The sequence below is a fragment of the Rhinatrema bivittatum genome, chromosome 9 (assembly GCF_901001135.1).
Source record: "Rhinatrema bivittatum chromosome 9, aRhiBiv1.1, whole genome shotgun sequence".
Taxonomy (NCBI): Eukaryota; Metazoa; Chordata; class Amphibia; order Gymnophiona; family Rhinatrematidae; genus Rhinatrema; species Rhinatrema bivittatum.
This window is the reverse complement of record NC_042623.1, coordinates 132,130,137-132,149,027: the sequence shown is the minus strand read 5'-3', so window position 1 is coordinate 132,149,027 and position 18,891 is coordinate 132,130,137. Positions and strand designations below refer to the sequence as shown.

Genomic DNA, 18,891 nt, shown 5'->3' with positions numbered 1-18,891 from the left:
GTGCTTTTATGTATTTATTTATTTTGGTGCTGCTTTACTACTGAGCTCAGTAAATGGTGCTGGACGGGCCAGATCTAGTGTGTATACACCAGAGATAAGTGTACACACTTATCTCTGGTGATCCATTCAGGTAGCAGTTTGGGTGCAGTGCTCTCTATCGGGCGGATTCAGTAAAGTCCGTGGGAGAGCGGACGAACGCCCGCTCTCCCGTATTTAAATTAGGTGGTGTGGTAGAAACAGGCAAAAGGAGGTGCTAGGGACACTAGCGCATCCCTAGCGCCTCCTTTTGACCCAGAGCAGCAGCTGTCAGCGGGTTTGACAGCCGACGCTCAATTTTGCCAGCGTCGGTTCTGGAGCCCGCTGACAGCCACGGGCTCGGAAACTGGACGCCGGCAAAATTGAGCGTCTGGTTTTCGGCCCGACAGCTGCCGGCCCATTTAAAAATTTTTTTTCTTTTACTTTTTTTACCTTTCGGGACCTCCGAATTAATATCGCCATGATACGAAGTCGGAGGGTGCACAGAAAAGCAGTTTTTACTGCTTTTCTGTGCACTTTCCCGGTGCCGGCAGAAACTAGCGCCTACCTTTGGGTAGGCACTAATTTCTTAAAGTAAAATGTGCGGCTTGGCTACACATTTTACTTTCTGTATCGCGCAGGCATACCTAATAGGGCCCTCAACATGCATTTGCATGTTGAGGACGCTATTAGGTGCCGTGGGTTGGACGCATGTTTTCCACCCCTTACTGAATAAGGGGTAAGGGAAAACGCGCACTGTACTGTATCGGCCTGCATGGTAGAAGGCACCTCTGTGCAACGGGTCTGATGGCAGCAGCTATTCGTTTCTTCTTCAGGATTTCCTGCTGCCTGACTATATCAAATCAATAATAGAGACTAGCTCCCTGGCAATGAAAATTTTCTGCAAGCTAATTAAAATGATTTGCTAGCTAACCATAATAAAAAAATAAGCCCAAAATTCCCTGCCTTGAATTTTCTTAAAAGGAAAAACACACATTCAGTTTTACAAATCCCCACCCTTCCCTTTAATGACAGGTAAATACCAACACGGTCCTGTCTAAGACTTTACTATTATCTATTCTGCTCCCTTACCTTGGCACAAGGAACCAGGATTAACTTCCAGTCAAATCTTGCCCCCCACCTCATGTGCATCTCTCAGTTTTCTAAGGCACACACTAGCACTGCTATTATACTCGTCTCTTTAGCTGTTCCACTTTAAATTGGTGACTGAATACTCCAAGTTCTTTTTTTCTCCCTTTTGGAGTATGGCAGGGCCAGTAGATCACTTCTGCCCTAGTCCAGTGTAAGCAAGTTTAGGGGTGCAGGGACCGACCTGTCTGCTACAGGACACTTCCAATTACCCTCCCACCTTACTTCATGATCCTAAGTCAGGAAAAGACAATGTGTATTCTCCTCAGAAACAGACTTTCATTTATCAGATTTGGCAGGATATAGCACTTAGACAATAGCAACAATTCCTGTTTCTATCATCCTGGCCACTAAACACCAGTTTTCCCTAAAGAACGTTCTGTACCATGGGTGGTAACAAACATGCCATAAAACTTAGCCTGCTTAATATATTAATACTTTAGCTAACTTACTTACCCCGGGTCCCAGCTTCAGGCGCTATCCCTCTGTTATATCTCTGAACCAGACTCTGGCTGGAGGTCTGGAGAAGGTGGGCAGGGGAGAGGCTTGCTTCCTGGGCTTGGTACTGGCAGAGTAGGCAGGTGGTCCCAGAAAGAGACTGGCTTCTAGGTCTGATATTTGCCAGGCTATCTGGGTTTGCTCTCACCCTTCACCGTCCCAGACTCTTTGTCACTCTCCACACCTGAACCGGGTGTCTTCTCTCTCTGGTCTCCTGCCCCAGTCTCTTGGCCACATCTAGTCTTCTCCCTCCTCGATATCAGGGGCTGCTGGTCTGCTTCAGGCTCCCCTTTCTTTTCTTTCAGGGGGGACCCTTCTCTGGTTTCACGGTTTTTCTTAGGATTCACCCCTGGGTCTCACTCTCTAGCCTCCAGGGGGTTCTTTCCTTCTTTCTGGGTTTTTTCTTCTCTTCTTCTTTGTCCCCTGTTTTATACTATCCAGCTGATAAATATGCATAAGCTCATGTATAATCATGTGGTGGGTGGAGGGTCTTTGCCGCATTGCAGGTCTCTTCCCTCTTCCCCATTACTTTGGGGGGGGGGGGTCCTGCCATGTTGCAGGTCTTTTTCTCCTTCCCCATTTCTTTGGGGGGAGAACTACCACATCTGTATGCCAAGATATGTGCCAAAGTATTTTTCTCAATCTCCAACTGCCCCTCTCTTCCTTCCAAGGGTTGGGGTCTTTCTGACCTGTGGACTTGCCTTGGCTGATCCATGAATCCTGCTTTTGGGTTTAAGTTGTTGCATTGTCTCTGCCTTCTTTATATTTGCACAGGAACTGACAAACAGGCAGATCTGATAAGATATCCTTCAGTTCTGTTTTAAAGTTCATCTGTTTTAATCAGGGAAAGGTTTCTTCTTTTTCCACTGAGCTGTGACAGTGCTTTTGGGGCCTGTCAGTAAACTGGCCTGTATGTTTCTTGACTATTATTATTCATATTTGGTGATTCAGTGGTAAAACATGAGATATCTCCCTACACCAGCCACATTCATCTTCTCTTTTTTTTTTCTCCAAAAAAAAACTTTGACTCCAGATAACATAATCCCTGCTGTGGTGACATCACAAAAGTAGTGTACCTTTTAAAAATCCTCACAAACTTTGTTTCTGCACTCACCAGCCTTCCTGATTCCATGGCTCCAGTGCCAGCCACCTCTATTTAATTTCTAACAGATTTCATAGCAGCTGTGCCTTTTCAAAAAACCCCAGGGGCTGGTCTCTTAACTCCTCTGGTATTTCTGCATTGGGCATTTCATGCCCATAAATATAGGAGGCTAGCCTATTGGCTATATGATTGATAGGATTACCTCCCCCTCCATTCAGAGAGCTGGAGGAAGAAGAATAATGAGCTGCAGGTAAAACAGTGAGCTACAGAAGAAAAATAAGTCAGAGTCTCTCAGACCTGCTCTTGACTGAGCTGCACTAGGGTTTAGACAGTCCTCTTCTCCAGGCAGCCCTAAACTATGCCAGCAAACATATTCCAGACAGCCTTTGTCCATGCCAGAAGGACTTTCAGGGGGCATCTTCATGGGAATGGGTGCTTCCTACCCCAACCGCAGATAACAAAAAAAACCCCATGTACTTTTTCTCTCTCTTGTTCATCTTAAGAAGCAGTGGGAAAAAGAGAGAAGGGAAGAGGCTGGGAAGAGAGAAAGGGAGAGGTAGAAAGTAGAAGGGACAAGAGAAGGGGAGAGATTGGAAGAAGAAAGAGAGAAAGAGGAGAGGTTGGGATGAAACAAGACAAGAGACTGGAAGTAGAGCAATGCTGGAAGGTGATGGGATCAAACAGGGGACAATGCTGTGGAAGGGGATGTACTATTCACCAACCAACCTCGTTTCCTTTATGTAACAACTCTTCAACCTCCAAGTGTCAAGGAAACCCCTTGATATGTGTTTTTTGTGCGGTTGCTATTAATGGACCAACCACTCTGTGGCTGGCCTGCTTAAATAGCTCCCGTATTTTATTCTTTAATTTCTTTTTCAAATTTCAATTTTACAATTTTTATTGGATTGTCTGTGCTTTTGTTTTCCCGGTGTGCAGTCTGACCCACCATTCACTTATCATTGTCCTTTATTGGGTACTTATCTTATCTTCAAAATGCTGATTGCTGCCATTATTCATGGATCCAGCTTTGCTTGCCCGACAATGGCCATGTTTTGGCAGCGCTCTGCGTGCTTCAGGGGTCACGGGAAAAGCCTCTATTATGTCTGAGGTACGGGTCCACCATCAGAAAAGCACATGGAAAAGCACGTGAAAATAAATCCATGTGCTTTTCTGATGGTGGATCCGTACCTCGGACACAATAGAGGCTTTTCCCGTGTTGACAATGCGATTAGCATAGTGGAGTTTAAAAGAGGTTTGGACAAGTTTGTGGAGGAAAAGTCCATATCACATTATTAGTCAGGTAGACTAAAGAAAGCTATTGCTATACCTGGGAGTGAATAACAAGAAATAGATCTACTTTATGGGATCTACCAGGAACTTGCAACTTGGACTGGCCACTGTCAGAGACGTGGTCGCTGGGCTTGATGAACCTTGGTCTAAACCAGCATGGCATTTCTTAGGTACTTACAGTCTAAAACAAAAAGTGACTTGAGAAAAGAGTGATATCCTACAAATGATTATGTTCTACAGCAAGCAGCTGGAATATATCCTTGTACTGTTGATAGGAATAACTGGAAAGATTTGATGGGCTAATTTTTTTTTTGCTATCTTCATTTATTATATGTCACTTCCTACTATGGGGTCATTTATCAAAATGCGATAAGGCGTTTTCGCATGTGTTAAGAGCTTATCGTATGCGAAAAGCCCCGTTAACGCATGCGATAGCATCATATCGTATGGCGCGATGCAAATTCTCTCTCTCTCTCTCTCTCTCTCTCTCATCCACCCAGTGGTCATATGCAGGAAATACAACAGGTCTGACACCTATCGCAAATTCTGATAATGTTATTGCAATGTGCACTAACTTAGCTCTTCGCATAGGTAATTAGCGCAAATTGCGATAAACTGAATTTTTGCATAACCCACGCCCCTTTAGCAATCGCATGCGGCACTTACCGCATTTTGATAAATCCAGGCCTATATCTGATAATTTGTAAGCCGCTCCCTAACAATTCTCCTGGAACAGCCAAATTTCAAATGTCACAAACTACCACACACATACCAGAAGTGATTGGTTCATTTTGGCTATTATGTTATAAACTGCATCATGCACAGCAAGAGGGAATTTAGTGCCATTCTATGTGATGCAGCTGGTGACACCATTTCAAGGGTAATATGGGGAACTATTTCAGAACCAAATTTACAGTCAAATGTTTGATGCAATGTAGGTATTGCACTTGCCAAATGAACTTTAAAAGCATTGCTGAGTAAATGATGACTGCAGATTTTGTTTAATGGCAGGTACGTTGAATGCTTGCTCAGTTATTACTTTTGGATTACAGACTTGGTTGTGATTACTAAAACTCAATGATTCATACTTCAGAATATATGGTGGTAACAGGTATCATGAGGATTACCATTAACTGGGCATTGGAAAATAGTAAATATATAGCTAGTATTACAGGTTAACTACATTTTAATTATTTAATTACATTATGGAGTAAATTTTATAACAGCGTGTCTGCATCAGTTTTAACGTGCATAAATCTTTGAAAATTGACCCACCAAATATACCCACACACAAGTATGTCTGCTATCATGTATGTGAAAATTTACATGTACTTTTGAAAATGCGAAAGTATGTGCATAAATCCAAACTCTCCCCATCTCTGTACTCAGGAATGCCTCCACTCAGTCCAGTTAAACTTAAACACAAACAGGCAGTACACATGTACGTTTACCTGCATATCAGGCAGCAATTTTGTAAAATGCCTTTGAAAATTGTCCTCTATATGAATTGCATTATAGTAATAAGACGGAAATTTTGTAACATCACAGATGCACCTATGTTACTCCAATTTTCAAAGCAAACGTAATCACATAAGTCCACTTTGAAAATTAGCCAAAGTAACATGCACAAACTCACCAGCACAAAGTTACCCCTGTTCTTTACAGGGCCCAACTTGTACTTGTTTTTTTATGTGCATTTTGATGTGATTTTTAAAATCATAAATATTTTGTAAATACCTCTACACTACCCCAACTCTGGGCCCTGGATACTTATCTTTTGTGCACATAAAAGTATGCATGAAATCAAGTTACACACTTTTATGCACACAAACCCTGGTCAATTTTATATCAAGCCTTTTTTGTGCTAAAACCTGTTTTATCCACAGAAATGGCTTTGGAAATTATTCCCTAAGACCAGAGCAGGAATTCTTTACCTTTTCAGTAGAGCACCCCTCTTTGGCACCACGTGGACTGATGCCAGAGAATTAATGGAATGTCCTGGAAAAGTATAACCCAAGGTGTCTAAAGCTGTTATAATTGAAGTTGGTTTAAACATTTGTAATACCTCAGTGTTGTCATCTGGATATTATTGCATGACATCATAAGTAGCCTCATTAGTTACTGGCATTTTGGCACCCATATTCATAATCATAATAGCTGTTTCTGTCGTCCTAGGGAGTTTGAAAAGAATCACTGGAACCAGAGCTGGTTCAATGTCAGTGACTGTTGGTCTATTTCTGTCACTTGGTGTGATGTGACCCACGAAATTGCAGCCAATGTTCTATACAACCTAAGGGTCAGAGCAGAGTGGGGCACACAGAGATCAGACTGGACTGCACTGGATCAATCCTTCAATCGGGTTACAAGTAAGAAATTAATTAATTTCTACACTTTCGTCTCATTTTCAGGGGAGAAGCCCTTCATTATACCTGCAGAAGATGAAAACTTGGTAATAAGTTTAAGAAGGGGGCTTGAGTGTTAGCTTAATTAATAGTAGTGTAAGAATCAAAGCTGATGAGGTATACATAATTGACATCTCAGAGTCCTGACGGAAGGAGGATAACTAATAGAGATGTGTGGGGGAGCACTGAGAGGAGAGGATCACCTTGCTGGTGGCTGAAAGGAATCAGTAAGTTTTTGCTTGGGAAATTTTCTTTTCTAAAAGCATTGGGACGAAGTTAACTATTTGGGAATATTATTTAGTATGTTTGTGTGTGTTTGTGCTTTTAATAGTCAGGAAGGTAGGGAATAAATTGAAGTTAGACTGTATTTTTAAATAGTCAGTCTGTAAGGCAGCTAATAAGCAGAAGTTAGAGTGTTTGTATATTAAAAAAAAAAAAAAAAAGTAGCCAGAAGCTAGAAATAAGCTATGAGCAATGTATGCCTAAGTAAAAAGGTTGAAAAGTTCAGCACTTACCTTGGAAAGGTGTTAAGGTAGTGTGATTTGGTTTGATTAGGTACCAACATTGTTAATCAAGAGAGCAGTGAGTCACTCTGACTAACTAATTGAAGTTTGACTGTTTGTCCTTTAATTTATAGGCAGGTGCCACTTTTACAAAACAAAACCTTATTGAGAGTTTGATCATTCCCCTATAGGCCACTACCAGACATACAGTGAATTCACTAATACATTTAAAGGATGTTAATTAGACACATTCCTACCCCCATAGCAACCTAAAACTTAACTAGGAACTGAACAAATTTGAGATGAAGGCAGCAGTCCAGCAGCAAGAGGGGGGGCTTCCCAGTCTTTTGCATCGAGTGTCACATGTATGAATTTTTACCCACCGGTGAGAAATTGTACATGTGCATGTGATGCAAAGAGCTCCTGTCTCTCAGAAAACGAGCCCGATCACTGCAGGATAGAGTGGCAGACCTGGAGGAGCTGAGGCAGACAAAAAGGTATATAGATGAGACCTTCAGGGACATAGTAGCCAAGTCCCAACTTCAGACTGGCAGCCCTGATGCTGCCTTGGAGGAAGAGGGTCTCATGATTGGAGAGCATCAACCTGGTGCAGCAGGAAAGGATCCTGTAGCAAGGACCTGCTCTCCAGGTGGTACAATGTCCTTTCACACCAAGGATGTGTCTCCAAGGCCTACTGCCCAGGAGGGAAGGGTTAGGTCGGCCATCATAGTTGGTGATTCGATTATTAGGAATGTGGACAGCTGGGTGGCTGGTGGGCATGAGGATCGCCTGGTCACATGCCTAACTGGTGCGAAGGTGGCGGACCTCATGCTTCACTTAGATAGGATTTTAGACAGTGCTGGGGAGGAGCCGGCTGTCGTGGTACATGTGGGCACCAACGACATAGGAAAATGTAGGAGGGAGGTTCTAGAAGCCAAATTTAGGCTCTTAGGTAGAAAGCTTAAATCCAGAGCCTCCAGGGTAGCATTCTCTGAAATGCTCCCTGTTCCACGCGCAGGTCCCCAGAGGCCGGGAGAGCTCCGGAGTCTCAATGCGTGGATGACTGTGCAAGGAAGAGGGATTCAGTTTTGTAAGGAACTAGGGGAACTTGGGGAAGGGGTTGTCTCTTCTGACGGGATGGGCTCAACCTTAACCAAGGTGGAAACAGACTGCTGGTGCTGACCTTTAAAAAGGAGATAGAGCAGCTTTTAAAGTAGAACAAAGGGGAAAGACGACAGTTACTCAGCAGTGCATGATTTGGAGGGAGGTATCTTCAAAGGATACTAATGATGCATTAGAATTAGGGCATCCCGACAGTGAGGTTCCAATAATAAGAAAAGTAGTCCAAGTGCCTGTAACTAAAAACTCACCTGAGCTAAAAGATTCTAAATTATCCCTATCAATTAAAAAGTAGAATGAAAATACAAACAAAAAACAAACTTTGAAATGTTTGTATGCTAATACCAGAAGTCTAAGAAGTAAGATGGGAGAATTAGAATGTATAGCAGTGAAGGATCAATAAACAATGAGCACCAAAAAATATTTTTGGGGAAATTATATAATCCGTTATTCATTCACATCCAATTCCCCCTTAGGAAATACTTTTTGCATCAAATTAAGCAATTTTTCAATGCTCACAAATCGTGAGTCATTTCAATTCGATACCATACTTTACTAGGAACCAGTCAAGTCTGTATGCTGACCCGAACTGGTTTCCCATGAAACTAACAAAAACAAAGAAAAATTTTTTTAAGGAATGGAGGAAGGGTTTCATATATCTGAGTTTAAAACCCCCACCAGGGTGAACTCAATTCATGTGCATATAATCATGAACCTCCTCCGTCCCTTGTTTTTTGTTTTCAAATTATGTGCAACAAGCCTACACCCCTATGTGTTTCATATTAATAAAAAATCATTTTCAAATCTGAATGTGTCATTCTTCTTTCTTTGAAATTATCAAAAGCGGATAGACTTCATAAAATGGTTTAAACGTCCCGACTTATCTGATGGAAGTTGACAACCCGACGTAGCCACGTTTCTGGTCTGCACCCAGACCTTTCCTCAGGGGATGTTATCCTGTTTGAAAAATAGTCGGTGTAACGAAGCTATCCATGATCTTGAGAATCTCTCGGAGGACGCCAAATGCGCTCCCTGCATAGATGAAACGCTGCATCCTACCCGCTACTGTTATTTAAACTATGCACACAAGTGGTGAATCCACCAATCGCAACGTTCATTGTTGTGACGTAATGACGTATATTTAGAAAAGGCTTGGTCAAGCTCTATTAGAAAGACGTAACCTGCATGGATGAATCTACTATTTAAATCAATGAAACCCAATCTAGCGCTTCATTCAACCCCAAAGGGGCTTGAGTTTTTAACGTAAAAATCCAAAAAGCGTTTCATCTATGCAGGGAGTGCATTTGGCGTCCTCCGAGAGATTCTCAAGATCATGGATAGCTTCGTTACACCGACTATTTTTCAAACAGGATAACATCCCCTGAGGAAAGGTCTGGGTGCAGACCAGAAACGTGGCTACGTCGGGTTGTCAACTTCCATCAGATAAGTCGGGACGTTTAAACCATTTTATGAAGTCTATCCGCTTTTGATAATTTCAAAGAAAGAAGAATGACACATTCAGATTTGAAAATGATTTTTTATTAATATGAAACACATAGGGATGTAGGCTTGTTGCACATAATTTGAAAACAAAAAACAAGGGACGGAGGAGGTTTGGTTCATGATTATATGCACATGAATTGAGTTCACCCTGGTGGGGGTTTTAAACTCAGATATATGAAACCCTTCCTCCATTCCTTAAAAAATTTTTTCTTTGTTTTTGTTAGTTTCATGGGAAACCAGTTCGGGTCAGCATACAGACTTGACTGGTTCCTAGTAAAGTATGGTATCGAATTGAAATGACTCACGATTTGTGAGCATTGAAAAATTGCTAAATTTGATGCAAAAAGTATTTCCTAAGGGGGAATTGGATGTGAATGAATAGCAGTGAAGGATGACATAGACTTAATTGGCATCTCAGAGACATGGTGGAAGGAAGATAACCAATGGGACAGTGCTATACCGGGGTACAAATTATATCGCAATGACAGAAAGGAGCACCTGGGAGGCGGTGTGGCGCTTTAAGTCTGGGATGACATAGAGTCCAACAGAATAAACATCCTGCATGATACTAAATGCACAATCTAATCTATATGGGTAGAAATCCCTTGTGTGTTGGGGAAGACTATAGTGATAGGAGTATACTACCGTCCACCTGGTCAAGATGCGGGGATGGACAGTGAAATGCTAAGAGAAGTTAGGGAAGCTAACCAAATTGGTAGTGTGGTAATAATGGGAGATTTTAATTACCCCAATATTGACTGGGTAAATGTATCATCGGGACATGCTAGAGAGATAAAGTTCCTGGATGGAATAAATGACAGCTTTATGGAGCAATTGGTTCAGAAACCAACAAGAGAGGGAAACTACAGACCAGTTAGCCTGACTTAAGTGCCAGGAAAAATAGTGGAAAATTTTCTAAATATCAAAATCACAGAACATATAGAAAGACATGGTTTAATGGAACAAAGTCAGCAAGGCTTTACCCAAGGCAAGTCTTGCCTCACAAATCTGCTTCACTTTTTTGAAGGAGTTAATAAACATGTAGATAAAGGTGAACCGGTAGATGTAGTATATTTGAATTTTCAGAAGGCATTTGACAAAGTTCCTCATGAGAGGCTTCTAGAAAAAGTAAAAAGTCATGGGATAGGTGGCGATGTTCTTTTGTGGATTGCAAACTGGCTAAAAGACAGGAAACAGAGAGTAGGATTAAATGGACAATTTTCTCAGTGGGAGGGAGTGGGCAGTGGAGTGCCTCAGGGATCTGTATTGGGACCCATACTTTTCAATATATTTATAAATGATCTGGAAAGAAATACAACAAGTGAGGTAATCAAGTTTGCAGATGACACAAAATTGTTCAGAGTAGTTAAATCACAAGTAAATTGTGATAAATTGCAGGAAGACCTTCTGAGACTGGAAAATTGAGCATCCAAATGGCAGATGAAATTTAATGTGGATAAGTGCAAGGTGATGCATATAGGGAAAAATAACCCATGCTATAGTTACACAATGTTAGGTTCCATATTAGGAGCTACCACCCAAGATCTAGGTGTCATAGTGGATAACACATTGAAATCATTGGTTCAGTTTGCTATGGCAGTCAAAAAAGCAAACAGAATGTTGGGAATTATTAGAACGGGAATGGTGAATAAAATGGAAAATGTCATAATGCCTCTGTATCGCTCCATGATGAGACCGCACCTTGAATACTGTGTACAATTCTGGTTGCCGCATCTCAAAAAATATATAGTTGCGATGGAGAAGGTACAAAGAAGGGCAACCAAAATGATAAAGGGAATGGAACAGCTCCCCTATGAGGAAAGACTAGAGGTTAGGACTTTTCAGCTTGAGGAAGAGACAAGTGAGGGGAGATATGATAGAGGTGTTTAAAATCATGAGAGGTCTAGAACGGGTTAATATGAATCAGTTATTTACTCTTTCAGATAATAGAAAGACTAGGGGGCACTCCATGAAGTTAGCATGTGGCATATTTAAAACTAATCGAAGAAAGTTCTTTTCCACTCAACGCACAATTAAACTCTGGAATTTGTTGACAGAGGATGTGGTTAGTGCAGTTAGTGTAGCTGTGAAGGGTGAAGTGGTGATTGTTGGAGATTTTAATCTATCAGATGTAGTAGACTGGAGATTCCCTTCTGCAGAATCTACCAGTAGAGAGATAGTGGATGCCCTGCAAGGGGCTCTGTTCAAACAAATGGTAATGGAACCCACAAGGGAGGGAGCTAAACTCAGTTTAGTGCTCACTAATGGGATAATGTCTCTAATGGTTGGGTGGGTGCCCACCTCAGGACCAGTGATCATCAAATGGTATGGTTTGATATTGCAAATAGGATATGGAGAAGTCTCACGAAGACCCAAGTTTTGCATTTCAAAAATATGGACTTTGTTGAAATGGGGAAGTACCTGGGGCGAGAACTAGAAGACTGGGAGAAAATGAGTGGGCCAAACTAAAAGGAGCAATTACAAAGGCAACTTATCTATATGTTAAAAAAGTAAACAAAAGCAAGAGAAATAAGAAACCTATCTGGTTCTTAAAGGAGGTGGCTGATAAAATAAAAACAAAAAGAACAGTGTTCAAGAAATGTAAAGGATTCTAAAGGGAGGAACACAAGGAAGAATATCTGGTAAAACTGAGGGAGACAAAGTAATCAAGAAAGCAAAAAGTCAAGCAGAAGAAAATATTGCCAAAGAGGTAAAGTGAGGTGACAAAACATTTTTCAGATCCATCAGAGAAAGGAGAAAGATCCAAAGTAGTATAGTGAAATTGAAAGGTGAAAAGGATCAATGTGTGGAGAGAGATGAAGAAATGGCAGAAATATTAAACAAATACTTCAGTTCAGTGTTTACAAAGAAGACACTGGAGAAGGACCGTCACTTGTTAACAAGCAAATGGAGGGGATTGGAGTAGACGAAACTCCATTTACAGAAGAGAATGTATGGGAAGAGCTAGGAAAACTGAAAGCGGACAAAGCCATATGAAGCCTGATGAGGTTCAGCCCAGGATACTGAGGGAGCTCAGAGATGTACTGGTGGGTCCGCTGCACGACCTGTTCAATAGATCCCTGGAAACAGGCATGGCGCCAAGTGATTGGAGAAGAGCGGTGGTGGTGGTTGCGCTTCACAAGAGTGGGAGCAGAGAGAAGGCTGGAAACTACAGGCTGGTTAGCCTCACCTTGGTAGTTTGAAAAGTAATGGTGATGCTGCTGAAGGAAAGAATAGTGAATTATCTACAATCAGAAGAATTGCTGGACCAGAGGCAGCATGGATTCACTAGAGGAAGGTCCTGTCAGACAAATCTGATTGACTTTTTTGATTGGATGACTAAGGAATTGGATCGAGGAAGAGCGCTTGATGTGATTTACTTGGATTTCAACAAAGATATTGATATGGTCCTGCAGAGGAGGCTTGTGAATAAAATGAGAAGCTTGGGAGTGAGCGCGAAGGTGGTGGTCTGGATTACAAATTGGTTGACGGATAGAAGACAGCATGTGATGGTAAATGGAACCTACTATGAAGAGAGAGAAGTGTTAAGTGGAGTGCTGCAAGGATTGGTGTTGGGACCGGTCCTGTTCAATATCTTTGTGAGCTACATTGCAGAAGGGATAGAAGGTAAAGTTTGTCTTTTTGCGGATGATGCTAAGATCTGCAATAGAGTGGACATGCCGGAAGAAGTAGAGAGAATGAGATGTGATTTAAGAAAGCTTGAATGGTGGTCGAAGATATGGCAGCTGGGATTCAATGCCAAGAAGTGCAGAGTCATGCATCTGGGGTGTGGTAATCCAAAAGAGCTGTATGTCTTGGGGGGTGAAGGGCTGCTGTGCACAGAGCAAGAGAGTGACTTTAGGGTGATACTGTCTAGCTATTTGAAGATGGTGAAGCAATGTGACAAGGCGATAGCTAAAGCCAGAAGAATGCTGGGCTGCATAGAGTGAGGAATAACCAGTAAGAAAAAGGAAGTGATAGTCCCCTTGTACAGATCCTTGATGAGGCCTCAGATGGAGTATTGTGTTCAGTTCTGGAGACCGTATCTCAAAAGGGACAGAGACAAGATGGAGATGGTCAGGAGAAGGGTGACAAAATGGTGGGGGTCTCCATCAAATGACTTACGAGGAGAGGTTGAAGGACCTAAATATGTATACCCTGGAGGAGAGGAGGTGCAGGGGAGCTAAGAGACAGCGTTCAGATATCTGAAAGGTTTTAATGATGCACAATCGACAAACCTTTTTCATTGGAAAGAAATCAGTAGAACTAGGGGTCACATAATGAAACTCCAGGGAGGAGTATTCAGAACCAATGTCAGGAAATATTTCTTCACGGAGAGGGTGGAGGATGCCTGGAATGAATTTCCGGAGGAGGTAGTTAAGACAAAAATAGTGAAAGATTTCATAGGGGCATGGGACCAGACATTTAACCTGGTTCACCTTAAGCCACAGACAGAAAGGGAGTTCTGTTCTGAGGGCATTTTCTGTAGAAAGAAATATGCCCAAAGAGAACAGGGGGCCCCAGGGAAAATAAGGAAGCTTAGTAAAGGCCAATACTGACTAGCTATGAATTGCAATGCTTTTTTTTGCTTTTGAAAATTTTATAGGTAAGCAGAGCTGTTTCTGTTTTATTTTTTTGTAATTAATTAATTAAAAGTCTATGAGAAAATAGCTAGAGTCTAGACTGAGCACTAAAGGCTGCTCATGGTATAACATATAATGTCAGTTCTGGAATTTCTGCACTAAGCCTGGCACAGACAGAGATCCACGCTAAAAAGAAGAAAAAGAGAATGGAAAAATGTTTTCCCTAAAGGCTAGAGGATGGAAATGAAGAAAAGAATGCATGGGGGTAACTTGCTGGTGTGGCAGTTACTACCCTTAACCAATAAGCCTTCATGCTGTTGATGCAACTCCATTATTGCTCTCTGTTTTTATGGCAGGGGGAAAAGAGGAAAAGGGGAATTAGATTCAGACAGCAACCAATAAGGATATTGGATTTTATGTTCTTTGAAAACAAATAAGCTTGGGGGTAAAACAAATAAGCATGAGGGTAACTTGCTGGTGTGATGGTTACTACCCTTAACCAACATGCCTGATACTTTGGATGCAACTCCAACATTGCTTTCTGCTTCAACGGCAAGAGGTAACAGGGAATTGAACTCAGACAGCAACCAACAAGGGCCATGAGTTTGATGGTTTGGGAAACTAAGTAAGAGGATGACTTGTATGGCGCAGCAGATGCTTCGATAAGCTTGCTAGGCAGACTGGATGGACCGTTTGGTCCTTTTCTGCCATCATTTTCTATGTTTCTATGTTACTCCACCTGGAATGTTGTGATCAATGTGGGTTCTAAAATTTCGAAATAAATAAATAAATAAATAAACAAATAAACATCCCTTTCATTTTAGCCTTTCTCCAGCAGGGGTAAAGAAGGGTTTGAACTTAAACTCTTTGAAGTTTCAAGTAGCCACCATCTCTTGTATCTGCGGTAGAGTTCAGGAGGTCTCGGTCGCCTCCTATCCAGATGTGTCCCATTTTCTTTGAGGAGTGAAAAGACTGGGTCCACTTTATAGGCCAATGGTTCCTCAGTGGGATCTCAACTTGATCCTGAAGGTACCTTCCTTTCAGCATCTAAGATATGTTTCAGTTAAGGAACTTTCTTTAAAGATGGTGTCTTAATAGCAATCTGCTTGGCTCGGCATATTGCAGAACTTCAGGCTCTATCCTGTAAGGATCTTCTTTTGGTGTTTGTATCAAATTCTGTATCTTTTTGTCATGTACTTTCCTATCTTCCAAAGGTGATGGCAGTGTTTCATCTCAATCATTCTATTTCTTTACCAGGCTTCTCTAATGAGGAATATCAGGGCAGTAAAAGCCATTCCTAATATGATCCTTATTTCAACTTTTTGTCTCTGGCAGTTTTGAGGATGGCGTTCTTGTTTGAAAGTTGGGTGATGAACTTGTTAAATGTTTTAGCTTGTTTTAACCATTACTTTTTTGCTGAGGAGTTGTCATTAGTTTTAAGATCATATATGTTTTAGATTTGATCTTAACTAATTGCTTTTAGATTAATTACATAGTACTTTTAGTTGTTTTATTTTTATTATGAAGTATTTTTTAGGATTATTTAAGATGTATTTTTAGCTTAATTATGATATATTTTAGATTTATAATTGATGTATTTTAGGTATTTATGATGTATTTTAGGCTTATCAATGATTTATTTGATATAGCATGATCTTTCATGATTGTTGTGAACTGTTACGAAGGGTCCTTAGTAACGGTATATAAAACCTAATAAATCTAAATCTTATCTTATTAAGTGGTGCTACTTTTCCAGATAAGTTTGAATTTGTGCAGCTCATGAATTTTACATATGTGACCATTTGTGCATGCATATGTACCTGTATTTTTCAACCTGTGCATATCCAATCCATGCAGGTTATAACATTCAGTAGTAATTTTATGTGCATCCACATAATATGTAATTGGGTGCACACAAGCAGTATTGAAAGTTATCCTCCCTGTTAATTGGTTTGCTCCATTAGTCGAGACTCAGTAAAGCTATCAGCAATTATTTTGCCATATTTTTATCATTTATTTGTCTAAATATACTCAGATATTTTGGGACGAGTGATATTGGGTCCGTGTATTGTGGTATTCCCTTTAACCCCTTTTACACCAGGCCTGCTAAGACCTCAGCAAAATGCATAGCCTAGAGGCTGAATGTGCTGGAGACTTGGACAGTATAGGTTCAGTCAGCAACAATGTTTGCAAGCAATTTCTCCATTTCCATTTTTCTACTTAGTAAAACATTTCATTCTCTGCACTCACTTTATATCCTCCTGATAGTTATGATGTCTGCTTTTCAGCTTTCCTTACCCCTCCTAAACTGAAGGTACAAACAGATGGCGTGCACATCATTGTGGAACTGGAAGACCTTGGGCCATACTTTGAGTATGAGTTGCTTTACTGGAGGAAAGATGAAGAGACTTTGGTAAGCATGTAATGGATCCATTTCTACTAATTCATGATCTGGGAGCAGTGAATGAATGAATATCGAAAAACTGATCTCTAATACAAAAGTGTACTTCCCCCTTTTTACCTATCCTCTTCGTTCTGAAAATCATATCATGATATACCTTCCAGTCATGATTATTGTTCAACCATTATTCAACTACACTATGGTCTTTTTCCACGTTTTCCAGAATATTGATTTTTGTCAGATAGACCATGAGCATTTCAATATATTCTAAACCTGGATGGGAACTGGCTGTGCTTTTTCTCCTGCTTGCTGCATCTGCTACTACTATTCTTCTGCCCTTTGCTACGCCATTAGATTGTACTGGAGCTGCCAGTTCTATGGCCCATACTGTAGTTCCATGCATGCATGTGCTTGCAGGTACTGGAGAGAAGAGACAACCGACCACAATCACAGGAGAGGAGAACCTGTTGCGGGGGTGGGTGGGTAGGCATATTCAACTCCACAAGGACATTAGTGTATATATATAGAAACCCAGGAAAATGGATGTGAACTGTGAGTGTCCTGAATTAAATAACTGTTATTAGTTTATTGTGTATTTTGAGACAGTTAGAAACTGTTATTTGTTAGTTAAAGGCAGGAGAGCCTAAAGCTCTGTAACTGAGTGGCTGGGAATCTCTAGAGAAGATGTCCCTGAATACACTGGGAGAAATAAGACCAGGAGTCACATGTATACCCAGGAAGGACAGGATACCCCAAACACCACTATAAATGAGCCACTGTGCTGTGGAGCAGCCAATATCAGCTGGATCAAACCAGTATCCCCAAGGTTGCTACTATTATTACTACTACTTAATATTTCTATAGTGCTACATGACATACGTAGCTTTGTACAAACATACAAAAAGACAGTCCCTGCTCAATAGAGCTCACAATCTAATAAGACAAACATACAGGACAAGAGACTTGGTTAAAGAAAATTAGTCAAGACTAAAAGCAGCCAATCAGGCATAAGATTTAAAAGCAGTTTCAAAAAAGTGGGTCTTTAGATGGGATTTAAACACGGCAAGAGAGGGAGCATGACGCACCAGTTCAGGAAGACTATTCCAAGCACACTGTGCTTGTGGGGAAGTATAGCACCAAGAAACTGAAGTGCCTTTTGCTTTGGGGAGGCACTAAGAATTGAAAGTGAGAATAGTGGGCACCACCCACAGTGTTCTAGCTTGTTGCAAATTTTGTGTACAAAATAAGCTGTTGAAGCCTTCCTATCTGAATTTATTGTGTTACGCACGATCACCAAACCCATGATTTCTGGGGAGGGAAGGGGAGAGGAAGCCAAATGAGTAACAATATAACTGTAACCATTTACTCAGGAAAGACTTCCTGATTACTTTTAACGTTCTTACACTGCTTGGCCTAATAGTGTAATGGATTTTGGGTGAAATGAATTTGCTGTGAGGTAATACTTTTTGGCAGTAGAATAAAAATTCAAGATAGATATGAGTCTACTGCTCTATATTAGAGGGTTGATCTAGCACAGTGGTTCACAACCTGTGATCCCTGGACCCCTAAGGGTCTGCAAAAGTATCACAGGGGGTTCCCTGGAAGTGAAAATGGCAAGAAAAAGCAGACTCTTCTCAAATGCTGCTGCTTGATTGTCATCTGCCTATGCTGTCCTCTTGATCCTCTTCCTTCCTGCCACTACTGCAGCAACAGGAGCAGCACTTAATAGATCATCAGCTTCCTGTGGCATCAGTCTTCGAGGCACAGAAAGTTGACATGCTATTAAGCTTCATGCCTACTGCTGGAGTAGAGGCAGGAAGGGAGAGGATTGAAACTTTGATGCATTCACACCAGGCCAAAAATGGTGCTGATTCTATGCTCTCCCCCCACCTAAGCTAAAGCCCTAGGGAAATAGGTTAATGGCGGTGTAATGCTGTGCTGCCCCCCACAGCCAGGGTAGCAGGACCGATGATGCACCTGCTTCTCCTGCAGCTGGTTTTTCTTCCTTCTGTGCAGTTCAGATCAGCTATTTGACCCATACAGGAGGTAGAGAATCATGTAGTAGGAGAACCAGTTTAGAAGCAATTGATTGCCACCCCAGGGCTGGTGCTTCCATTAGGCAAACTAGGTGGTCACCCAGAGCAGTGGTCCACAACCCTGTCCTGGGGGCCCACCAGCCGGTTGGGTTTTCAGGATATCCCCAATGAATATGCATGAGAGAGAATTTGCATGTCATGGAGGCAGTGCATGCAAAATTTCTCTCATGCATATTTATTGTGGATATCCTGAAAACCCGACTGGCTGGTGGGCCCCCAGGACAGGGTTG

At 41.5% G+C, this 18,891-nt stretch overlaps 1 protein-coding gene across 2 annotated transcripts in view; it reads left to right on the top strand.

The window, feature by feature from the left end:
- Positions 1-18,891, top strand: part of IL20RB (interleukin 20 receptor subunit beta) — an 88,288-nt gene that overhangs the window by 36,142 nt on the left and 33,255 nt on the right. For both annotated transcript variants that reach the window (XM_029617153.1, XM_029617154.1), the window contains exons 3-4: positions 6,230-6,420; positions 16,453-16,577. In XM_029617153.1, coding sequence (XP_029473013.1) covers positions 6,230-6,420; positions 16,453-16,577 — 316 coding nt within the window. The remainder of the gene's footprint in view (positions 1-6,229; positions 6,421-16,452; positions 16,578-18,891) is intronic.